This window comes from Grampus griseus (assembly GCF_964374135.1).
Source record: "Grampus griseus genome assembly, chromosome: 1".
Taxonomy (NCBI): domain Eukaryota; kingdom Metazoa; phylum Chordata; class Mammalia; order Artiodactyla; family Delphinidae; genus Grampus; species Grampus griseus.
In genome coordinates, this window is record NC_139017.1 from 793,236 (window position 1) to 813,817 (window position 20,582).

A 20,582-nucleotide genomic window follows, 5' to 3' on the forward strand; every position below is an offset into this window, starting at 1 on the left:
TCCCCGACTCGGCCTCTTCACGGCACGGGGCCCGGCGGGTGTCGGGGAACAGACTCCCGAAAGACGACGTCAGGGCAGAGTGAGGAGGGGGCTGTGTCCGTACCCACACCCCGAGCCGCGGGGCAGCGGGGTCTCTGCCTGCTCCTCTGGGGCCCTGTCTAGCGGCACCTGCAGTGGCTGAGCGGCGTGCCTAGCTTCTCCACGCCCCAGGAGCAGCACGGGCCCGCGGCAGCCAGGAAGGGCAGCAGGGTCATGGTGGGGAGCTCCTGCCCGGCTCCCCACACGGCAGCTGCAGCCTCTGCACCGGCCCCTCCTTCCTGCTCCCCCGCTGGGCAAAGACGTTGGCACCGGTGCCTGGAGGGGCCGGGACTGTTCCGCGGAGCCCACCCCCAGCCCACGGCCCTAGCTTACACGTGTGACACTGAGGAGGGTGCAGGGCCAGCCTGCAGCACTGCTCACGGCCACCCAGCGCACGGTCACCGCGTCCGTGGCGACGGGCTGTGACTCTGTGGCCCAGACCGGGTCAGGGCTGCTCGGCCGGTCAGCCCATCCCCACCCAAGCCCCGGTCACACCACAGCCCCACCCCAACCCCCAGGCATCCCACCCTCTGCCCCTGTTCCCTCACCTTCTCCCGGGGGTCTGGCAGGCACAGGGAGACCAGCACGCGAGCCCCGTGCTCCCACACCAGCTCCCAGAGCTCTGCGGGCCCCGGTCAGCATGACGTGATCGCGGCCAGAGGGCCCGCCCTGCAGAGCACAGGGTGTCCCCTGCCCGTCTCAGCTCTAGGACCCCCAGCCTCCCAGCCCCAGACCAGGAAGCACAAATGGCCCAAGGGCATGGTCCCACGGGGAAGAGCCAGGCTGCGGGCATCTCTCCAGCAGGGCCGTCCTCTGCCAGAGGGGACCGCCCGTGACAACAGCCGTCTGCGGGACGAGGGTAAGGGTGAGGCTGCCGGAGGTCCCAGCCTGGCCGACGCCCGATGCCCCGTCCACCCGCAAGCCCACTGGCACTCACGGGAGGCCATGCCGTCCTGCCCACAGCCAGGAGAGGGCATCGCAGAGCTGGCCTGGTCCTTGAGGGCCTGGAGCGGAAGCTGGGGAGGGTGATGGGCAGAGGGGCACCATGAGACAGGCCGCAGAAGTGGTGGCACGAGGGGACCCCGCGTCGTTGTGCCGCCCAGCCCGCAGCCACCTTGTGCTCCCCCAAGAAGCCAGCGTCGCCAGATCACGCCTGGGGAGGAAGCGCCGCACGGGGATGGGCTGCGGCCTGGGCAGGGCGCGGGGCGCGGGCCGCGTCGGGGGTGCCGGAGGCTGCCCAGCTCCCGCTCTTGGTCTCCTCGGCCCTGCGTGGACGGAGCTGGCAGCCTGTTGGTGGGAGGGATGGGGACCCTGCCCCCCACCGGGCCAAGTTCCCAGTGCTGCACGTGCTCAGAGGTGCCAGGGAGCCCCTTCCAGGACCCTGCTCAGGAGGCAGCCGTGCAGGAAGATGTACTGGCTCTGGGGGGTGGGACGGGAGGCGGTCGGCTGAGGGACCGTGGCCCAGCAGGGAGACTTCCAGGCCCTGACCAGCCAGACGGCCCGGGGCAGGGGAGGGGGTTTGGGGAGCCTTCCCGTGGGGCCCCCCCGCGTCAGAGCTGGCAGGGGCCCTCCCAACTCCCACCCCCGGCACAAAGGGAAACAGAAGCCCCGATAGGAGGGTGAGTGTCCGAGCCCCTCCCCCGGGGTTCTTCCCTGGCCCCTGGGGACCCTGTGGCCCGGCTGTCTGCCCCACGCCCTCCCAGGGTCCGCAGCCCACCTGCCTTGCCCTCACCGGGGTCTGGATCATGAGGGGCCGGTGCAGGCGCAGCGAGCACACCGTGTGGAATACGTCCACTGTATCCTCCTCCCCCAGCTGCTGCAGCAGCCCTGACAGGGCCACAAAGGTGTCCGAGCGGCCCACGCCTGCACTGAGGGTCAGAGGGCCCAGGGCTGTGAAGCAGGGCCCTTCCCCAGCCCACCCCACCACCCGCCACCTGCCCCGCCTGCCTGCACCAGGACGGGCCCCGCTCCTCTCCCGAACGGGGTCCACAAAGGCCAGCAGGGAGCTGGGGTCTCGGGGACGCTGTGGTCTGGCCGGGTGGTGAACTGCAGCAGTTGCTGGGCAGCCCGGAGGCTGGGGGGCAGAGGAGCTGCTTCTCCGTCCCCTCCTAACCCACTGTCCTCTGCTCAGCCCTCATTCTGTCACCAGCTCTTGAGGGCGGGGTGGTGCCCCCCCCCACTGGGATGCTCCCCTCAGCTCCTCCAGCCTCCCGGGAAGTCTGCCTGCAGGGGGCCCAAGGGGGAGGGGGGCACTGCTGCCCCAGGAGGACACAGCCTGGGATGGCGGATGGGGCCCAGGGGTCTGGGGTGAGCGGGGGCCCTGAGCTGGGTGCAGGGCAGGGCAGAAACCGTCCCTTCTCACCCAACTTCGGATGACCCTTAGCCTTCCCTGTGCTTCCCTACCCTCCCTAACCTCCCACCTCCTGGGCAAGGGGGAGGCCAGGGGCCCAGGAGGTGAGCTGACCTTCCGAGGAGTCACAACCCCTCGCTCGCGGGTACGCACGTGCTGCATCTGGAAGTCCCGCGTGGTCCACTCGTCCTCGGGCTCCTCGGCCAGGAGGTGGACGATGTGACCGTGGGTGACAGGGGTGGAGTCGGCTGGCCAGTGGTGCTCACGTAGCACCTAGGGCCAGAGGGATGTGGGCCCACCCATCACTGCCACCCCTGCTGTATCAGCACCTCCCACCCACCCGTCTGTGTCCGCCACCCTGCTTGTCCGGAAGCCTCTCTCCCCCTGCCCGGCCCCAGCACCTCCACCCCCAGACCTCTATGTGACCCCTGGGACTTCCAGGCAGCTGCCGGGTGCCTGTGCAAACTGCATGGCCTTACTTAGGACCACCTGGCCTGGCCTCTCCGCTCCAGCTGGAGGGGCTCAAAGGTGTTATCCCAGGGCCCCGCACGGAGCAGGGCACAGGCGTGTTTAAAGCAGGGACGCAGACTGGGCCTGGAGCAGGAGAGGGTGGTCTCGGTGAGAAACAGCAGAGGCAATGGAGGCGAGTCCAGCTGGGAGCCTGGGTTCCTGGTCTCCTTCCCTGCCCCATCCTGGGCGGCCCGGGGACCCCACCAACCCCCAGGCCTCACCTGGCCTCCCAGACCCACAGCTGGTCCTGTGGGGAGAGCCTGCCACCTGGTGGCCACCCCGGGGGCTGTGGCACGCTCACCCGCCCACTCTCCATGCCCACCGTCAGCATGACGACCCGGACCTGCTGCTCCCACGCCAGCTGCCAGAAGTCCTCCAGGGTCTTCTTCAGAAGCCCCTGGGTGGTGATGAACTCCTGTGGGCGGGTGTAGCCCTGGGGGGCGGGCAGGATCACGTTAACTGGGGCCCCAGCCCACAGCCACGCATCCCACGGGTGATCTCTGGGAGTGAGGACTTCGTGTGCAGGTCGATACGTGTGCACACACGTGAACACACGTGCACCAAGGACCCAAATCAGGAGGGTGACTTGGAGACAGCCCCACCTCGATGGGACGATGACAAGACACTGATGGCCCTGAAGTAGCTTCCCCAGGCCACCCCTTCACCACCCGACCCACACCACCTGCACTTCTCCCAGGGCTCCACTGCCCACCCAGCTCCCCGAGGCCAGCACTCAGTCCCTCCTCCAACAGCCCCATCTGCCTCTCCTGCCTCCGCCTGATGACCCCGCCCCACTCTGTCCACATGCACCGCCCGGCTCTTCTCTGGGTCTGTCCAGCTGCAATGTCTGCCCCTCTTTCATCACTTATCAGGATTCTGCTCATCCTTCAAGAGACCAAATGCCCCCTCCTCCAGGAAGCCTCTCTTGATTCCTAGGTGGACTAAACGTTCCTTCTTCACGAGCTCTGAGCACCACACGTGTGCCCTTATTACAGCACCTGTCATGCCGCGTGGCAGGTGTCACACACATACACACACACACACACAACTCCTGCTCCTTTGAAGGTGGGAATCCGCGTAGCCCAGCCCTGCCTCCTGCGGTCCCAGCACAGCCACCAACACACAAGACACACAAGCTGGCGGTCTTCGTGGACGGCTAGGGCAGGACAGCGTGTCCTGCAAACCGGGCCCCTCCCGAGTGGACGCCGCAGCCAGCGCGCAGGCGGCTCTACCTGCTGGTGGATGAAGCTGGTGTTGACGTAATTAGAGTGAGGCTCTCCGTCCAGCGGGGTCAGCCTGACCCGGCAGCGGTCATCTGCAGACGCTAAAAGCCGGGCATTCGGGGGGGCACACGCAGCGCCTCCTCCGGGCCGAGCTCCGGCCCGCACGCCCCTGCCTACCATGCTCACAGGGCAGCACGAGAGGGTAGCGGTTCTCGTGGTGTCGGCAGGGTGCTCGGCCTCCAGCCTAGGCTGCCCCTTGCCCACCTCCTTCAGCTCCTGCAGAGACGGGGGCCGAAGCAGACCCATGTCACCCCCACACCGGGGGCGGGGTCGTGCACAGCTGGGGCCCCCCAGAGCCTGGGGGCGGCAGAGGCCTCACCTCGAACTCCTGAAAGCCTGGTGGGCACAGGTGCTCTTGGCCTCGTAGCCCTGTCGGAAGCTGTGGGCAGGGATGGGCCAGTGGGTCCACCTGGGGGAAGAGGGTGTGCAGAGTCCTGCCCTGGGCGCCGGTAGGGGCCAGAGAGAGGGGGCAGGGCAAACAGGACCACACTCGGAGGAGGTGGGCATGAGTGTCTGAGGCCCCGACCCCGGGTCCTGAGGATGGCTCTGGGCACAGCTGCTCGCAGCGCCGCTCAGGGTGCGGCCGAGAGAAGGAAGAACAGTAGCGATATTGGGAAGATTGCGAAATCCAACGTCGGAGAGAAAGAAGGAGACGGAAGCGACTTGGCCCGCAACCGTCCAGGTGGTCAGTCGGGGACCGAGAGGACGGGAGTCTGGAGGCAGAGGCTGAGGGCCTGGGAGGAGCCGGGGGCCCCTGGGAGCAGGGTGACGAGGGTGTGACAGCGGCTGAGGGCGGGCTCGGCTGGGGGGGTGAGGGATGCAGTCCCGGGGAGACCCCGTCATCACCGAGCCTGTGGAGGGCGGGCCGCCTGCCCCGCCCCACAGGGGCCACACACTCACCGCAGGTTGACCAGCTCCTGGGAGCACAGGTTCTTCTCCGACCTGCAGAGGGTGACGGGGCCTGGGAGGCAGCCTGGGGCTCCCCCAACACGCCGGCCCAGCCCTCCCCGCCGCTCACCTCCGCCCCTGCACTCACCTCCAGCACAGCAGGCCCAGCAAGGCGCCAAGCGCAAGGCCACCGCCCGCTGCGACACCCACCGCTGCTGGGAGGGGCTCTGTGGACGGAGACGGAAGGGTGAGCTGGGCAGCCCCGACCTGCCACCCCGTGAGACACACCAGCCTCCCCTGGGCCCGAGACCCCCTGGGTGGAGGGCGCAGTGACAGCCCTCACCCTGCAGAAGGAAGTCCCAGATGCCGAACCGAGGCCAGAGAAGGCTGCCGGGGGGACCACCCTGGACGGGCACCGAGAACGGCCTGTGAGCCCTCCCTGCCCCCAGCTCCTGAGCAGGGCCCCCCCAACACCCCTGAGGATGAGAGGGCGGAGGCCTGGCCCCGCACCTTCTGGAGCTGCTCCGTCCAGTACGGTCGCCACGTGCCCTGGGCTACTCTACTGAGCACCTGAACCGGAGCGGCTCCAATTTCAGATTTGCCGCAAGCATAAGCTACACACAGGATTTCAAAGTTTTACTGATTAGAAGAAAAGGATGTAAAATCTCTCATTAATCATTTAAAAAAGTCGATCACATGTTGATACGATATTTTTAGTATCTTGGTTTAAATAAAACGTGGCTGAGATTAATGGCACCTGTTTATTTTTCTCTTTGTTAACAGAGCTACTGGGAACCACAGATGTGGCTCTCACTTGTGGCCTGCCTTATGTTCCTACTGGTCAGCGCTGCTCCAGGATACGGTGGCCAACCGGGAGCAGCATGGCGGAGGGGAGCCTTGCGGGAGGGTAGAGCGATCGCAGCAGCAGCAAACCGTTTCCTCAATGCCTGTCTTGCCCACTACCCCCAGCCCACCCAGGTCAGGGCTGCCACCAGGAGCACCTCCTTCGCTGGCTCTGGGGCTCCCAGCTCTGTGAGGCAGGACAGGTCCCCGCTGGTAGCTGAGCCTCAGAAGGGAGGTCCCAGCACCCATCCCCACCCCAGGACCCAGCTGGAGTCCTAGCTGGGTGCCCACCTACCTGAGAAGGCTGAGAAGGAGATGAGGGGCTCAGAGCTGTACCTGGTAAAGGCTGCAACGCTGAACCTGTCACAGAGGGGCAGGACCTTCCATTGCGGGGCCGGGGGGGGGGGGAGGGCGGTGGCAGGCAAAGAGGGCCGCGCCCCTCCCAGGAAACTGAGTCCCGGGCAGCAGATGGTCAGGTAGCAGGAGCCCCCTCGCCTGTTTAGGGCTTGGCGCCCCGTCATCTGAGACTTCAGAGCGAACTCCACCCTCTCCTGGCTTCTCTCCTGCCTCCACTGCCCTATTCTGAGAGCAAGAAGCCCTAGAAACAGGCGCCTGGTATCCTCAGTATAGCCCTAGCAAAGTGAAAGAGAATCCATCCCCTGCTTTGCTGAGAAAAGAACCACGTGGCAGGTGGGCATTCCCCTTTTTGCCTTGCCTACCAGGAAGCTCAGTCAGAATAGCTCTACTGACCCTACTGGACCAGCACATGCTTCCTCTCTATGAATCAGTCCAGCTCTTTTGTTGACACAGGTGTAAACAACACATCAATGAAACTTTCAGTGTCTCCCCCTCCCTTCAGCCTTGGCCCTCACCGATAGCGGGAACCCGGTCTGAGTTGCCCATTACAAACGTCCTGGGTCTGGCCACAGTCCTCTGTTCCCACAGGCACCATCCAGGACGTCGGCACGGCCCAGGGCCCCGGGTAGAAGGGGCCGGGGAGCAGGGCGGCCAGGTAGGAGTCACGTCCCCCGTAGTGTTGGTCGTACCAGGTGTGGTTGATGGCGTCACAGGGAGGCTGTGCCGCTAGGAGAGGAACGGGGAGGGGCGGGGCAGGTGGGCAGTGGGGTGGGGCCTCTCCCCGCCAGAGGGGCTTGCCCGTGTTCTAGACGTGCCCGCCCCCGTTAGTATACCAGGCCCTTCCGCCAGAACGTCCCAGTCCCCCTTCCTGCGCCGAGACTCCCGCCGGCCTCAGACATTTCATCTCACCCGTGTCAGCGCCTGGGCCCCTTGCCACCCCTGCCAGGCAGTAGCCAGGGTCCCTCACCCGCCTGGGCCGGGACTCACGTGGCATGTTAGCGGTGGCGATGACGCCATAGCTCTGGATCTGCCCGTCGTCCTCGCCAAACATGCCCTGGGATATCAGCGCGTCCATCCCCATCTCAGGCTCCAGCTGGGGGCCTCGGCCAGCTCGGGGGTGGGGGGTGCCAGGCTGGGGGCGGAGGGGGAGAGTGAGGCCCTGACAGTAGTCCCCAAGGGCAGGGTCATGCCTGCAATGGCAGCTGACTGGACGCACAGAATCCAAACTGGGCTGGGTGCTGGGCACAAGCCCCGCAGGGGGTGTCAAACGAGTGTGGCGTTGGGTCAGGGTCGGGGCCGGGGCTGGGGGCGATGGGGGAGGAAGACTGAGGGACGGGGCCTGAGGCCAAGGGGGCGCCTACCCTCGGCAGCAGTGGCACACACCACGGTGACTTCCCGGCTCCACAGGCCGTTCCTGCCCCGCACGGAGAGGCTGAGGCGGTAGGACGTGGCGGGCTCCAGGCGGGACAGCAGGAGGGCATCCCCAGAGGTGTTGGCCTGGAAGACGAGGTGGGCGTCCCCTCCTGCTGCCAGCTGCTCCGCCACCACCGGACACGTGTCCACGTCCCCCTTGGGCACCATCCAGGCCAGGGCCAGGCGGGCGACCTTGGGCTGGCACTGCACGTCCTCCACTGGGCCGGGCTCTGCGGGTTCAAGGGTTCCACATCGCGTGGGAGTCAGCGCAGCCCCAGAGGTGGTCAAAGTCAGAGGCGCAGAGGGACCGGGCATTTCTGTCCCTGGAAAGGGGCAGCGGCCACAGGGAGAAATAAGTCTCCTCGGGACCTGACGCCCATCTGGAGAGCGAGGGGCATCCCGAGGGCGGGTGGGCACGGCACACACCCAGACGAGCAGGGCTGGGACAGGATGGGCAGCGCTCAGGGTGCTCTGCTCCCCCTGACAGACACCGACGTACCCACGGGCAGCAGCACCAGGTGCGTGGAGGCCTGGAGCGGCCCCGCCGGGCACAGCACGGACAGGGAGAGGTCGAGTCCAGGCGTGTGCGGCACACTCCGTGCCCCAGGCGGCCGCTGGCCCAGGCCAGGCTGACCACAGCACTGCCCGCCTGCATGGACACCAGCAGCTTGGTGGGCACCAGTGGGGCTGTGGGGAGGAGAGCAGGATGCCTGTGACCCCACGCAGGGCCCTCGGGGTGCAGGTGGGACGGGCGACTGGGGGGCAGCAGTGCCACCGAGGGAGGGAGCAGGGGTCCAGGGGCGGCCCTGCCCGCTGCTCCTCCCCCGGCCATTCCAATGCCACTCACAGGCCCAGCCAGAGGCGCCGGCTGTTGCCACACGGAGGGGCCCGGCCTGTGCGACCACCTGCACCTTGTACTCAGTGCCCGGAGTCAGAGCTGAGAGACTGGCACCATCCACCTGGGCCCCCACGGGGCTGGAGCCCACCGGGACGCCTGCCTGGTACAGGGTCCCCCGGTAGCCGTCCCGGCCCCACGGTGTGTGGACCCAGGATGCCCAGGGCTGGGGGGGGCCTTCACTGGCCACACTTACCAGAGGGGGGGCGAGGGGGGCTGCGGGGACAACAGGGTCGGGGGGAGAGAAGGGAGGTGTCATGGCCTGAACTGTGTTCCCCCCAAATTCAGGTTGAAGTCCAGACCCTCAGGACCTCATAGCGTGACTGTATTTGGAGATTCGGTCTCTAAAGAGGTGAGGAAGGTAAAAGGTCATCGGTGCGGGCCCTGACCCAGAGGGGCTGGAACGCAGACACTGAGGGACAGCCGTCCACTCGCCGAGGACTCTGCCAGCCTGGGTCTCAGACCTGTGGCCACGGAACTGGGGACGCCTCCCCCGTGCGGGGACTGGGGACTTGCTGAGGGCAGCTCTAGTGCGGGGTGAAGAGCACAGCCCCGATCATGGCTCCTTTCTCCCGAAAGGGCCCCACTTGGCCCTCCACCCTTGGCCCAGTCGCGAAACACCGGTTCAGGTGACCAGTGAGAGGAGATTCTACCCGTGGGGAGGCAGACCGCCTCCCGACTTCCCCAGACAGCAGAGCACAAGCCCCAGCCATGCTGAGTGAGCGCATCGATCACTGCTCTCCCAGCCAGACGGGGCGGCCAGGGGGTTACACGCAGAGCCTTTTCTGGGCCCAGCCCCAGCCCTGGCAGCCCCCCGAGTGGGTGGATAGGTTAAAGGGCAGGCAGTGTCTGGGGTCCAGGCGGGGCCCCTCCACCCTCCCCTTGGGCCCAGGGCCTGGGGTCACCTGGTGGACCCCTCCTTTGTAAACTGAGGCTCAAAGAGGCACAGGCCCGATCTGGGTCTGAGCCAGTCAGAGCCCCTGGCCGGAGCTTTCCCACCCCTCCCAGGCCGGTCCGAGGTCTCAGGGTCCTGGGAGGGGTCGGGAGGGCAGGGCGGGCAGTGGGGGCCACCACACTGGAGAAGGATGGGCAAGGAGACCCCACTGTTGCCCGGCTCCACCGAGCAGGCCTCGGGCCTCTGGGAGGGGCTTCCTGGCCCAGCCTCCCGGCTCTGGGCCTCCGGGCCTCACCGTGTGACCCGTCCTGTACTTCAGGAACTGTGACCCTTCTTGGGGCCCCCCCAACCCCCCCTTCTCTCTGGGGCTGTTACGTGGCCAGGAGCGTGGACCCTGGGCCACACTGCCCGCACGTGAACCCCGACGCCCCACTGAGGACTGGGAGCCTGCCCTGTGTTTGGCTTCCTCCTCCGTGAGACGGAGGCCTCCCGGATGTTGTTTAAGTGAGACAACACTGAGCAAGGGGCCCGGGGGGCCTGGCAGCCAGTCCTCTGGTCCACCCAGTCCCCACCTCCCCGCCGCTGGTCGTGAGAGAGCTCGAGGGCCCAGCCCATGCCACCGCCCGGGAGCAAAGCCCAGGTTCTGCCCGCCTTCCTGGTGCCAGAAGGGCCAGGCCCCGGGGACTCTCGGCCAGGGCGAGGGGTGTCCTGGTGCCCGAGGGAGCAACCGTAGTCAGCCCAGAGGCCTGCGCACGGACCACAGGGAGGTCAGGGCGCCGTGCAGCCCCTGGGACCCACTGAGCAAGGGTGGCCTGTGAGGCAGGGCCATGCGGAGGGCACTCACGTGTCCAGCCTGTGGCACTGGTGCCGCTGCTCTTGTCCAGCCCCTGCAGGGTGGACAGCCACGCCAGGAACTCGGTGCCCGGAGCCGGCTGGGCCCAGGAGAAGTCTGTGCCTCGGGGGCCAGGGTCTCCTCACCCTCCAGAGCCAGGGGGCTCAGGCGGTACAGCCACAGGAGGAAGCCGTCCCTGCCCCCGACGTGGGGGGGGGCGGTGCTGCAGACAGCCCGCAGGGCAGGGGGCTGGGCGGCCAGGCCCAGGCTCAGGTTGGCGGGAGGCGCAGGGACTGCGGGACAGGAAGAAACGGATTTGGAACAACCCAGCACCCGCCCCTCCTGCGTCGTCGTCTGCACCCTGCTCGCTGGCCTCCAGGCACAGCTAGCCACCAGGCTCCAGCCCGCTCCTTCCTTCCCTCCCAGGAAAACCTCTTGGATGACACGGTCTCCGCCCTGATGCCTGCGCCCCACCTGCTTCCCAGACCATCAGCTCCTGGAGGATGACGTCTGGTCCACCTGGTCCCCACCAGCACCCAGCGCCTGTGCCTCGCACCCGGGACACGGGCCTCCAGCTCAGCCACTGACGTTTGGCCCCCACCTCCCAATCTCTCTCTGTCTCTCTTCCTCTCTCTCTTTCTCTCCCCAACCTGAGGGCCTGGGTCCGCACTTGCCCCTTGCTAAGGCCCCTCTCTGCCCACCCTACTCAGACACACACGCTTTTCGGCCCACCTCCTTCCTCTGGGAACCCTTCCCTGACTCTTAAGGTGGCCCTTCTGTACGCCCTGAAGAATTAGCCGGAACCACACACGACTCCCCACGGCCCTCGGTTTAACCCGTGAGAGCAGAGCTTCACGTGGCTCAGACACACCGTGAGCATTCTCTGCGCATCCACGCTTACGCTGTGACGTATGAACCAATACGCGTTACTTCAACAGGCACGTAAAGCATGTGTTTAGTCGGCAGCCTTCCCTTCTAGATGGTCTTCTTCGTAACCCTTAGCTTTAGCGCCCAACCCCATACCTAGAAACGGCAAGCATGCATTAAATACTTGCTGGAAGGATGGATGGATGGATGGCCGACCAGATGGCAGGAGGTGGAGAATGCTTGCAAACAGATTCACGAGCGGCCCCACCTTGGATGGACGCACGGCTTCTGAGCCAGGAACACGGCACACAGAGGGCAGCGTGTGAAGGACATCGGTCCCCACCGCCACCGCCCAGGCTGGCCCCCCAGGGCCCACAGCCAGGAACTCATGGGGGCAGGCGCTGGCCCTCTGCCCACGCCCACACCCACATGGTGCAGCAGGAGCCGGGCACGGGGCCCCTCAGTGTCAGGCCGGAAGTATCGGGGCCCAAGGCGACAAGACCGCCCAGAGAGCTCTGGTTGCCCTCCTGGCGCCAGCCGACCCTGTAGGCTTCCCGCTGCCCTGGTGCTGGGGCCCGGCCAACGGTCAAGTCAGAGGGGCTGCCCCTGCCGATTACCTCCAGTGACTGTGGTGCCAGGGGCCCTGGAGAGAGGAGCGGCTTGGTAAGGGGGCCCTGCAGTGTCTGTGGGCTGTGATGTCCCCACCCAGATCTCCAGCCCGAGGCAAAGCCCCCCAGCCCTAGACCAGGGTCCGCGGTGGCTGGCACTCACCTGTGTGACTTATGGTGCTCAGGGGGGTGTTGCCTGGAGAGGGGACAGTGTCCACTGTCCCCTGAGTGGGCCCCAGGTCCCTGGAGAGTGACCTGGGTGGCACCAGGTGGCCCAGCGATGTTTCCGAGGAGGCTGGGGGCTCCCTGGGTGTAGGGCAGTACCTGGGTCCCAGGATCCCTGCCGGCCTCCAGCCCATCCAGGGGCAGCTCGGTACCATTGCCTTTCCGGCGCTGGGCTGCAGCATCTGGAGGGGGTGTGGTCCCTGGAGAGTGAGGACTCACACGTCTCCTGATGCAGGTGCCCCTGGGCAGGACCCCAGCCTGTACCCCGCCAGTGCAGACTCCCCTCCAGCCAGGCACTGGCCTGGGTCTAGGCGTCATAGGGCCCGGCCAGAACCCTCAGCTCTAGAGCGTAGTGTCCAGTGGGCAGGGGCCCCGGGAACGTGGCATTAAGGGCCCGGGGCCCAGCGTGATGGTCTTCTCCACCGGTCCACTTAGCCTGAGCAGGTAGCCATCCCGGGCCCCCGGCCCTGCCTTCCAGGTGGCCCAGAGCTCGGGGGGCCGGGGAGCGAGTACCAGGTCCAGGGGGACTGAGGGATCTGTGGGGAAGGGAGACACACGTGCAGAAGGTCCTGGACCCCCGTGTCAGCTTCTTCCCGCACGCCCTGGACCAGGCCTCATCCAGGCGCTGGCGGTGACCCTGAGCCATATTCCAGGTGAGTCCTGGGACCCGGCCGAGGACGTGGTGACAAACGATAACACATCCGGTGCCAGACCTCACAGTCCTCACAAGGCTGCCATCTTCATCCTGCTTTGAGATACAGCGGCTGAAGCACAGAGAGGGTCAGCACTTTGCCCGAGACCCACAGCCAGCGAGTGGCAGCGAGACAGCACTTCCCTGAGCAAAAGTGCAGCAAAGTCCCCGCGGGCTCAGCCCAGCTGGACACTCCTAAGCCTCGGGACCTGGTCCTTCTCTCTCTGAACCTCGAGGCCTCCACCGTACGGAGATAACACAACTTAAGGGGTTGTTCTGGGGGGTAAACGAGGTGACACACAGACGTGCCTGGCACGGGGCTGGCACATGGTTGCTGCCAGTGCTGATAAGTGTCACCACCGTCATCGTCTGTGGTGGGGGCGGGTGGACTCCTGCCACCCCCTCCAGGCAGGCCTCACCCCTTCCCTGCAGGACTCCTGGAAGCCCACCCCACCAGCTGGCTCCTGCCTGCTTGACTGAAGAGCCTCTGCGGCAACCCCTTACCCGCCCAGCACGCACGGGTCCACTCGGTGGCGTTGGGCCTCGCCGCCAGATGGGGCCCGGCAACAGTGCTGAGTGTCAGCTCGTAGGGGGTTCCCGGAGAGAGGCGAGCGAAGGTGTGACTGGAGATGCCCCGTGTGACCCCCGCCGTCAGGTTGGAGCCGCCAAGGAGGTCTGTGAGCATGAGACGCAGCCCGGCGGCGACCCCAGAGTCATTCCAGGAGACCTGCAGGGCACTGGCACCTGGCGCACGCAGCGTCAGCTGAGCTGGAGGCACAGGCGCTGGAGAAAGGGTGGGGAGAGCACAGCCGGGCTGGAGAGAGGGCCCGACGCGGGGCCCGGGCACCGCCCCACCAGCAGCAGCCCAGGAGCCCAGTCACGGGACGCGGCTCTGGACGGCCCCCCACTTCCAGACCGGCCGCCCCCCGGGGCCTCGCCGAGCGCTGGCCTTACCTGTCCACTGATAGATGCTGGGCTTCGCTTGGAGGTCGGCAGCCCAGGTGGGAACCTCCAGAGCGTGCTCGCTGCCGGGTAAGAGGTCACTAGAATTGTCGGACAGGGTGCCCGGGGACGCGGACACATTGTGAGCCAATGTCTGCGACTCCAGGTGGTAGGAGAGAATCTGGTAGCCATTCTGCCTCCCGGGGGCAGCGCCCCGCAAGGCCTCCAGGTGGGACGGGCTCCCCAAGCTACAGAGCTGCAGGTCCTGGACCGTCAACAGGGCTGCATCAGAGGCAGAGAGAGGCACCAAGTTCAGGGCCGGGGCATCACCTCTGCTTCTAGTGCCCCTGACGAGTCACTGCAGCAGGCGTGGTCCTCAGAGACCTCACCGTCTCTGGCCGCTCTGCCCCCTGCCAACCCTCCAGGGCAGCCGCATCCTGCTCGGCCCCTCCCCTGCCCGCAGGCCATGCACCTGTGTGGGCAGTGCGGATGACAGTGGTGTTCTGCCCTCAGGGGCGCAGGGCTGTCACCTCCAGCTGGTAGCGACTTCCCGGTACCAGGTCCTGGAACTCAAAGCTGGACGCGTTGGTGTGGGCCCGGAGTGGCTGCTCTTCCGGGGACCCCAGGGGGGTCAGGCAGCTGAGGCAGAGGGTGTGGCTGGCAGACCTCCCCTGGACGCTGACATTCACCCTCAGAGGCGGTCCGGGGGAGAAGGGCTGGGTCAGAGTCTCCCAACACCTTCTGCCCCAGAGGAGGAGAGGTGGGAAGGGCCAGAGCAGAGGCGGGGTCTGGGCAGAGAAACAGCCTTGCCCAGCCCCCTCCCCATGGAAGGCACCTACCTCCACTCTCCCCGAGCGGACCCCCTTCCAGGGAGGGGCACTTGTCTTCCTGTAGAGAGGGGGCAAGGGTGTGGGAAGAGATGGGCAGAGGCTCTGGGCTCCAGCCAGGACCAGAGAAAAGGCTGTCCTCTCGTCTGTCTTCCGCAGACGTGGCTGAAGGGCATCACCGCAGGACACCGAGGTGCAGAGGCCCTGGGGCCAGGAGCAGACTGTCCTGCTGTCCCGTCATTGGGGTGGGAAGGAGCCTCCCCTGCCCTGCTTACTGCAGCCCAGCCGCGGCGCCACGGGGCAGGGGGAGGCCTGGATGCCCTGGAGAGCAGGGGCGCACCTCACCTCGGCCAGGAAGCCTGGGAGCCACAGGAGGACCGCGCACGGGAATGGGGGCCCCATCCCGGCCGAGTCTGCAGGGAGAGCTGGGCGGTAGCAGGAGGAGCCCATCCCCACCCTCCCCTTGGTCAGCGGGCGGAGAGCGAGGCGCTCCCTCCCCAGCCCAGAGCCTGTGCCAGCAGGGCCCTGTCAGGGGCACAGGGCTGCGGCCCCCAGGCTGCAGGCAAGCTCATCTCCCCCTGCACCCCCAGCTCCACCCTCTTCCAGCTGTTGGCTTTCCAGGCAGGAAACTGTCCCTCGAGACCCAGACCCAGAGGAGAGACGGCCTTGCGGGTGGGCAGAGACAGCTTGGTCCCCGACGCCACGCCCCCCAGGAGAGGAGGGGGTGTCTGACCCTGCACGCGCAGAGGTGGACCGGGCCTTTGTGTTCCTGTGCAGAGGGGTCCTGGTGACGTGGTGGGGGTGTGTGTGGCTGGGTGCTGGGTGGATGGACCAGCTATGCGTGTGCGTCGCTTGTGGACATACACAGGCGTGCGTCGGTCCCAAAAGCCTTGAGTCCCAGTGATGGTAGGTCTAGAAGAGCCCTCTGGTTTCACACCCTTGCCCCCCAGATAAGGAAGAAATATCCAGGGAGGGAAGAGCCCAGGCCCCAGCGTGAGGAGGGGAGCTGGGCTTGAACCTGGGACCTCCAGCTCCTGCTCCAGGCCCCCTAGGATGCGTGCTTGCCTCCCCCCCCGCCCCGCCCCCGCCCCACCCCCTCTACCTAGACCCCGCCCCTCCCCGCCCCCTCTACCTAGACCCCGCCCCCTCCCCTCCCGCCCCAACCTGGCCGCAGGCCTGTGAAGGCCCGGGGCAGCCTCCTGGAGGTCAGGCCCCCCACCTCCTGGAGCCAACAGCTCACCTGGAAGCACTCCCCCGGAGCCGCCACCCCAAGGCAGCTGACGCGGGGAAAGGAGGAAAGGGAGATGGAGGAAAGGAAGCAGCTCTGGGCCCCGGAGCAGGCTCGCAGGTGGGGAGGCGGACGCCCAGCAAACAGGCAGGTAGGTACGTAAAGTCTGAGCAGCTAACTGGCTTCCTGAGGAGCCTTCTCTCAGCCTGTCTGGCAGGGAGCGCGGGCCTGCACAGGGACCAGCCCCGGCCAGAGCCGGGGGCTACCTGCCCGTCCCCGCTCTGCCCAGCCCCAAACCTCAGGGCCGCCCACCAGCCTCTGGATGGGGGCCTGGAAACTCAGCACTGCAGCCTCATCAGATTTTCCAGGCCGCGCGCGCGCACGTGTGTGTGTGTGTGTGTGCGCGCGTGCACACACGAGTGCACGTGCGCTCTTTCAAAAGTGCTGGGGGTGGGGAACGACTAGGGAAACTGATCTGGGGCCAGTCTGGCCAAGAGGAGGGGGCCACACTGAACCTTTGGCCCTCCCCCTCACCTGGGCACCTCACTTTGGTGAACCTGCAGAGGCTGGAGACGTGGGGTGGAAACACCCTAATTTGGAATCTAAGTAGAAGAGGTACAGCAGGGCATGGCTTTAGGGAAGGGGTGAGGTCTCAGACTGTTCCCAAGACTCCCCAGAAAAGGGGGTCCCACAGCTAGTCCTATGGACGGGGCCTGGCTGAGGCACCTGGCCATAGGGGCACATCTGTCAACCCCCAGCCAGACTGGGGCGGCCTTGGGCTGGGGGGCAGGGGCAGCCTGGAGAGGGTGCAGGAAGGTCCTGACGGTAGAAGCGGTCTCCCCAACCCAAGCCTCTCCTTTCAGCCAAGAGGTACCACAAGGGCTGTGTCTCCTCCCAGCAGCCCCTCCCACAGACAAAGCCACATCCTCCACCTGGAGAGCCCTGAGCACCTTACCGATGCCTTCTGGAGAGAGCCAGCCAGAGGCAGCGGCGGACAGGGGACAGGTCCAGGCCTCCTGGCTCCCGCGTGCGAACCAGCCCGTCTCCCCCCTGCTGCCCGGCAGCCCTCCCTCTTCTGGCGCCCCTTCCGCTCCCACCGCTGAAGGCCGGTCTTGGGCATCTCCCACGCCCCGGCAAAGGTCCCCAGGGAGGGGATAGGCCTGGGTCCGTCTGACCAGGTTGTTGCGTGGGGCGAGGGGGTGTGCGTGCCGGCAGCCTGGCCATGTATGTGGCCTTACAGTGTACGCAGGCAACACTCGTGAGCCACGAGGGTGCACACACCTGCCCGGGTGCACGTGCGTGTGTGGCATCCAGGGACATCAAGGCGGCAGGCGCCGGGTAGGGCGGGAGCAGGAAGGCCTCTGGAGAGAAAGGCCACGTTGGGGAACACATGTCCATTTCGCTGGCTCTGGGCTTGGGAGGGAGAGAACTCTGTTCTGTCCTGAAGTCCTCCTACAGGGGCCTGAGTTCCAGCAAAGAACAGGGCTCTTCCCGGGAGTCCCAGGGTGGCTGGGCCAGCCTACACGCGGGTCCTTCAGCCAGGGGCTTGAAAAGTATGGAAAGTCCCCTGCACCAGCCGGCACCCAGAGGTGTCAGGAAACTGGGTCGGGTGGGGGCTGGGTGTCTGGGGGGCACCCAGAGCCACTCCCACCAGCCCTCCCAGCCGGGCTCTCTGCAGCGTCCTCCGCGCGTATCCCAGCTCTCTAGGTCTCTGTCTCCCCTACACAGCCAGGGACACGCGGAATGGAAGCCGCCTGGGCTGGCCCAGGATCTGAGGGCTGTTCGTGGGGTGCCGGGATCAGGGCTTCTCCGGAGAGGAGCGGAGAGGAAGGCGGGGAGGGGAGCAGGACGTGGCCGGGTGCAGAGCCCCCGCAGCTGGCCCAGTCCCCGAGACCCCTGCCTCGGGGCTTTTATCGGTGGCAGCCTTTGACCCCGGGGCGAGCAGGTGCGGCAGGAACAAGTGCCTGTGGGAATTCCCGGTACACCGGCCCCTCTGGGGGGCTCCGGACTCTGGGGCTCACAGCTCTGGGACTGGGGAGCGGCTGCAGAGGAACAGTGCGGCCCAGTGCGTGAAGGCCAGGTGGGGAAAGGGAGCAGTGAGGAGGGGGACAGTTCCGGCGCCCTTGGCCCTCCCGGAGCCGCTTCTCCAGCTGACAGCTCTGAGCGCCCGGTTCCACTTTCTCACCGATGTGGGAGGGGCGATCCTCGGCCCCTGGTGGGGGGGGGGGGCGGCAATCCTGCGAAGGAGCCCGAGCCTCAGGGAGGAGCAGTAACTCTCCAGTCTCAGCAAGGGCTCAGCGGGGTCTTCCTGGCTTCCTGCACCCCAGAACCCAGCTCTGGATGCAAGTCAGCAGTTGGAGTGAGCCACCCGAGAGCTGTTGGGGGCAGGCTCACGCCAGGAGCGGGGGTGGGGGGGGCTCGGGGACAGGAGTCACTCCTGGGGCATACAGGCCTTCACGTGCTCCCAGCAGCCTGGATGGGGCAGAGTCCACCCCAGACAAGGCACAGCGGGACCCCCGGCCCCCAGGCCAGGCTGCAGGGCTGTTGCAGGGCTCTGTCCTCTCTGAGGCCTGTGGCGGTGCCGCCCCCCGCCCCGCAGCTGTGTTTGCACCTCCAAAGATGTCCAGGCGTTTCTGAGTGGAAAGGGGCGAGGGGTGGGCAGGAGGCAAGGTGACTGTCCACCGACCCCAAACACACCGAAAGGGAGCTGAGAGGCCCTCGGGGTCTTGCTTAACGCCCAACCACTACCCGCCCCCCACCCCCTTCCCCATTTCCTGGCCCCCAGCTTCCTTGCTCTCCACCCAAGAGCTCGACCTTCGGCTTCTCAAACCTTGGAGGGAGGCGTGCTCACAGCCAGAGGGCTCAGACCCTAAGAGCCTGGGGGCGCAGGCAGAGCAGTTTGGGGAGGGCCTCGCCCGCTTCCTCCTCCCCACGCCTGCGGTACCCTAGCTTCCTGTTCTCGATAACAATCAACAGCTTGCCCCAGAGTGGGTGGCCCTCTTTCCAATCCCCTCCTGCCCCCCTTTTGATCCCCAGGCCCCCGCCATCCACTAGTGGAAACACGGGTGGGGTTGAGGGCCAGTTGAGGCGGAGGTCACACCCCACAGGTCCACCCAGGCTCCTGCCCCCTCCTCCCCGTCTGGGCACCAGAGCCGAGTGCTTCCTCAGCTCTGGACCTCCCGAGCCCCAGAGGGCCATCCTGTTCTCCACCTGGAGGCCAGCCCTTCCCCAGCGCCCCCTCCTGCGTGCCCACCCCCGGGCCTGTTGTACGTCATGCGTTTTTGCTGTCACCCTTTGATGGATGGCTGAATCAGAGAAGTGGGTGGAAGGGGAAGGATGGGATTGTGGGTGCCGGGAGCAGAGGGTGTGGGGACTGTTTCAAGGTGACAGGAGCCAAGCAGGGAGCCAACAGGAGGCCCGCTGGTGAGGCAGAGGTGGGCCATTGGGGTCTTGGACTTGGGCACCCCCCTTCCAGGCCCAGGCTTCAGGCGCCCCAGCGGCAAAGAAGACACAGGGGGGGTCCCCTGGTGTGAGAGCCAGAGGCTGTCCACTCTCCATGGGTCTCTGAGTAGACGTCAGGGCTCTGGGAGGAGGCCTGGGGGGGCCTGGGGACGGGAAAAGCCCCGAGACCCTCCTACCCTCCAAGCTGTCTTCACTACCGACTCCCAGGGCAGCTGGCCTGGCTCAGGCCAGAGGCGGCTGGGTGCCGGGGTGCGGCTCAGGGCCTGGGATGACCCTTGAGCCTGGCCCCTTGGGAAGCAAGAACTCCTGCCTCCCCTTGTCCCACCCAGTCTGTGCCCACTTCTGTTTGTGCCTGGCATGATTCCCGCGGCTTGAAGGGGCGAGGGCTTCCAGGCGAGGCTCCGAGGCAGAAGCAAAGAAGTGGAAATCTGTCTCCAGCCGAGGTCCGTGGGAGCCGGAGTACCCGGGCCTCTGCGGGGCAGCCTGGAGCTAGGCTCGGCTCGGCCCTGCCCCACGAGCAGGCGGAGGCTGGATGCGCCCAGGACCCGGAGGAGATGCCCTGGAGGAGGGGGCCGGGTGGTCAAGAACGGCCCAGCACCTCGGCCATTCCCAGCGAGCAGGGCCGGGCCCGTGGCAAAGGTGCCAGGACAGGCCAGCGGCCCCCACAGGGGCAGAGGCGGGAGGCCGCCGACCCCTGGTGGTGGCAGCAGGCAGCTGGGGCGTGCGTGGGTGGCAGCGAGGAGGGGCGGAGGGAGGAAGCTGGCTTCCTGAAGCCTTCTCAGCCCTCAAAGACAGACCAAGAGACAGACAGACAGCTGGCGAGAGGCGCTGGGGGACACAGCTGCTTCAGTACGTACCTGGGCGGGCCGGGGAGGAGCCCCGCGGGCCAGGGCTGTGGGAACCTGGGGAGACACGGGAGGGCGTCTGGGGGGGCATGAGCAGGAGGGTGCCCGGGGCCACGGCGCCCGGCTGGGGCACGGGTGCTGACCCCCTGACGTCCCCGAGGGCCGGGCAGGGCCCCCAAGGGAGAGAAGAGGCGGACGAGGCCCTCCTGCTGCGAGAGCCTCTCTGCCCGCTCGGCCCCTGCGGGCGCGGTGACCCCACAGCCCCTCCCGGACTCGGAAGCTGGGACTCTGGTCTGGAAGATGGGGACCGTACCCCAGGGGAGGGCCCCCCACCACCTCTGCGCCCCCTCTTGTGCCCCCAGCTGTTGCCTCCCCATGTGCGCTGTCGCTCAAGGGCTTGGTGAGGCCATTTCCTGTGACGGTTACCGACCGAGGCGGGCTGGGGGGGGGGGGATGGGCAGAGGAGGAAGGAAACACCCCCAGCCTCCGTCCTTGGACAGAGACCCCAGGAGCCAGGACGCCCCTGGGGCTGGAAGCGGCAGC

At 66.9% G+C, this 20,582-nt stretch overlaps 1 protein-coding gene across 1 annotated transcript; it reads right to left on the reverse strand.

Moving 5' to 3' along the window:
* Positions 1-158: 158 nt before the first annotated feature.
* Positions 159-20,416, reverse strand: LOC309830716 (receptor-type tyrosine-protein phosphatase V-like; the record flags this gene model as incomplete). The annotated part of the gene is given in 48 exon segments (XM_082667434.1): positions 159-253; positions 256-328; positions 412-522; positions 627-711; positions 713-747; positions 848-924; positions 1,016-1,094; positions 1,230-1,365; positions 1,439-1,497; positions 1,811-2,091; positions 2,094-2,136; positions 2,543-2,701; positions 3,240-3,371; positions 4,171-4,253; positions 4,348-4,377; positions 4,380-4,437; positions 4,541-4,557; positions 4,560-4,660; positions 5,122-5,163; positions 5,258-5,336; positions 5,453-5,513; positions 5,620-5,679; positions 6,084-6,139; positions 6,248-6,312; positions 6,825-7,035; positions 7,297-7,426; positions 7,428-7,441; positions 7,671-7,952; positions 8,222-8,309; positions 8,312-8,409; positions 8,570-8,833; positions 10,357-10,461; positions 10,464-10,637; positions 11,480-11,499; positions 11,629-11,854; positions 12,086-12,226; positions 12,324-12,351; positions 12,355-12,437; positions 12,440-12,580; positions 13,255-13,518; positions 13,690-13,959; positions 14,150-14,186; positions 14,190-14,418; positions 14,845-14,917; positions 17,843-17,944; positions 19,658-19,753; positions 20,052-20,096; positions 20,191-20,416. Coding segments are annotated over 48 exon segments (5,364 nt in total).
* Between the last annotated feature and the right edge of the window lie 166 nt (positions 20,417-20,582).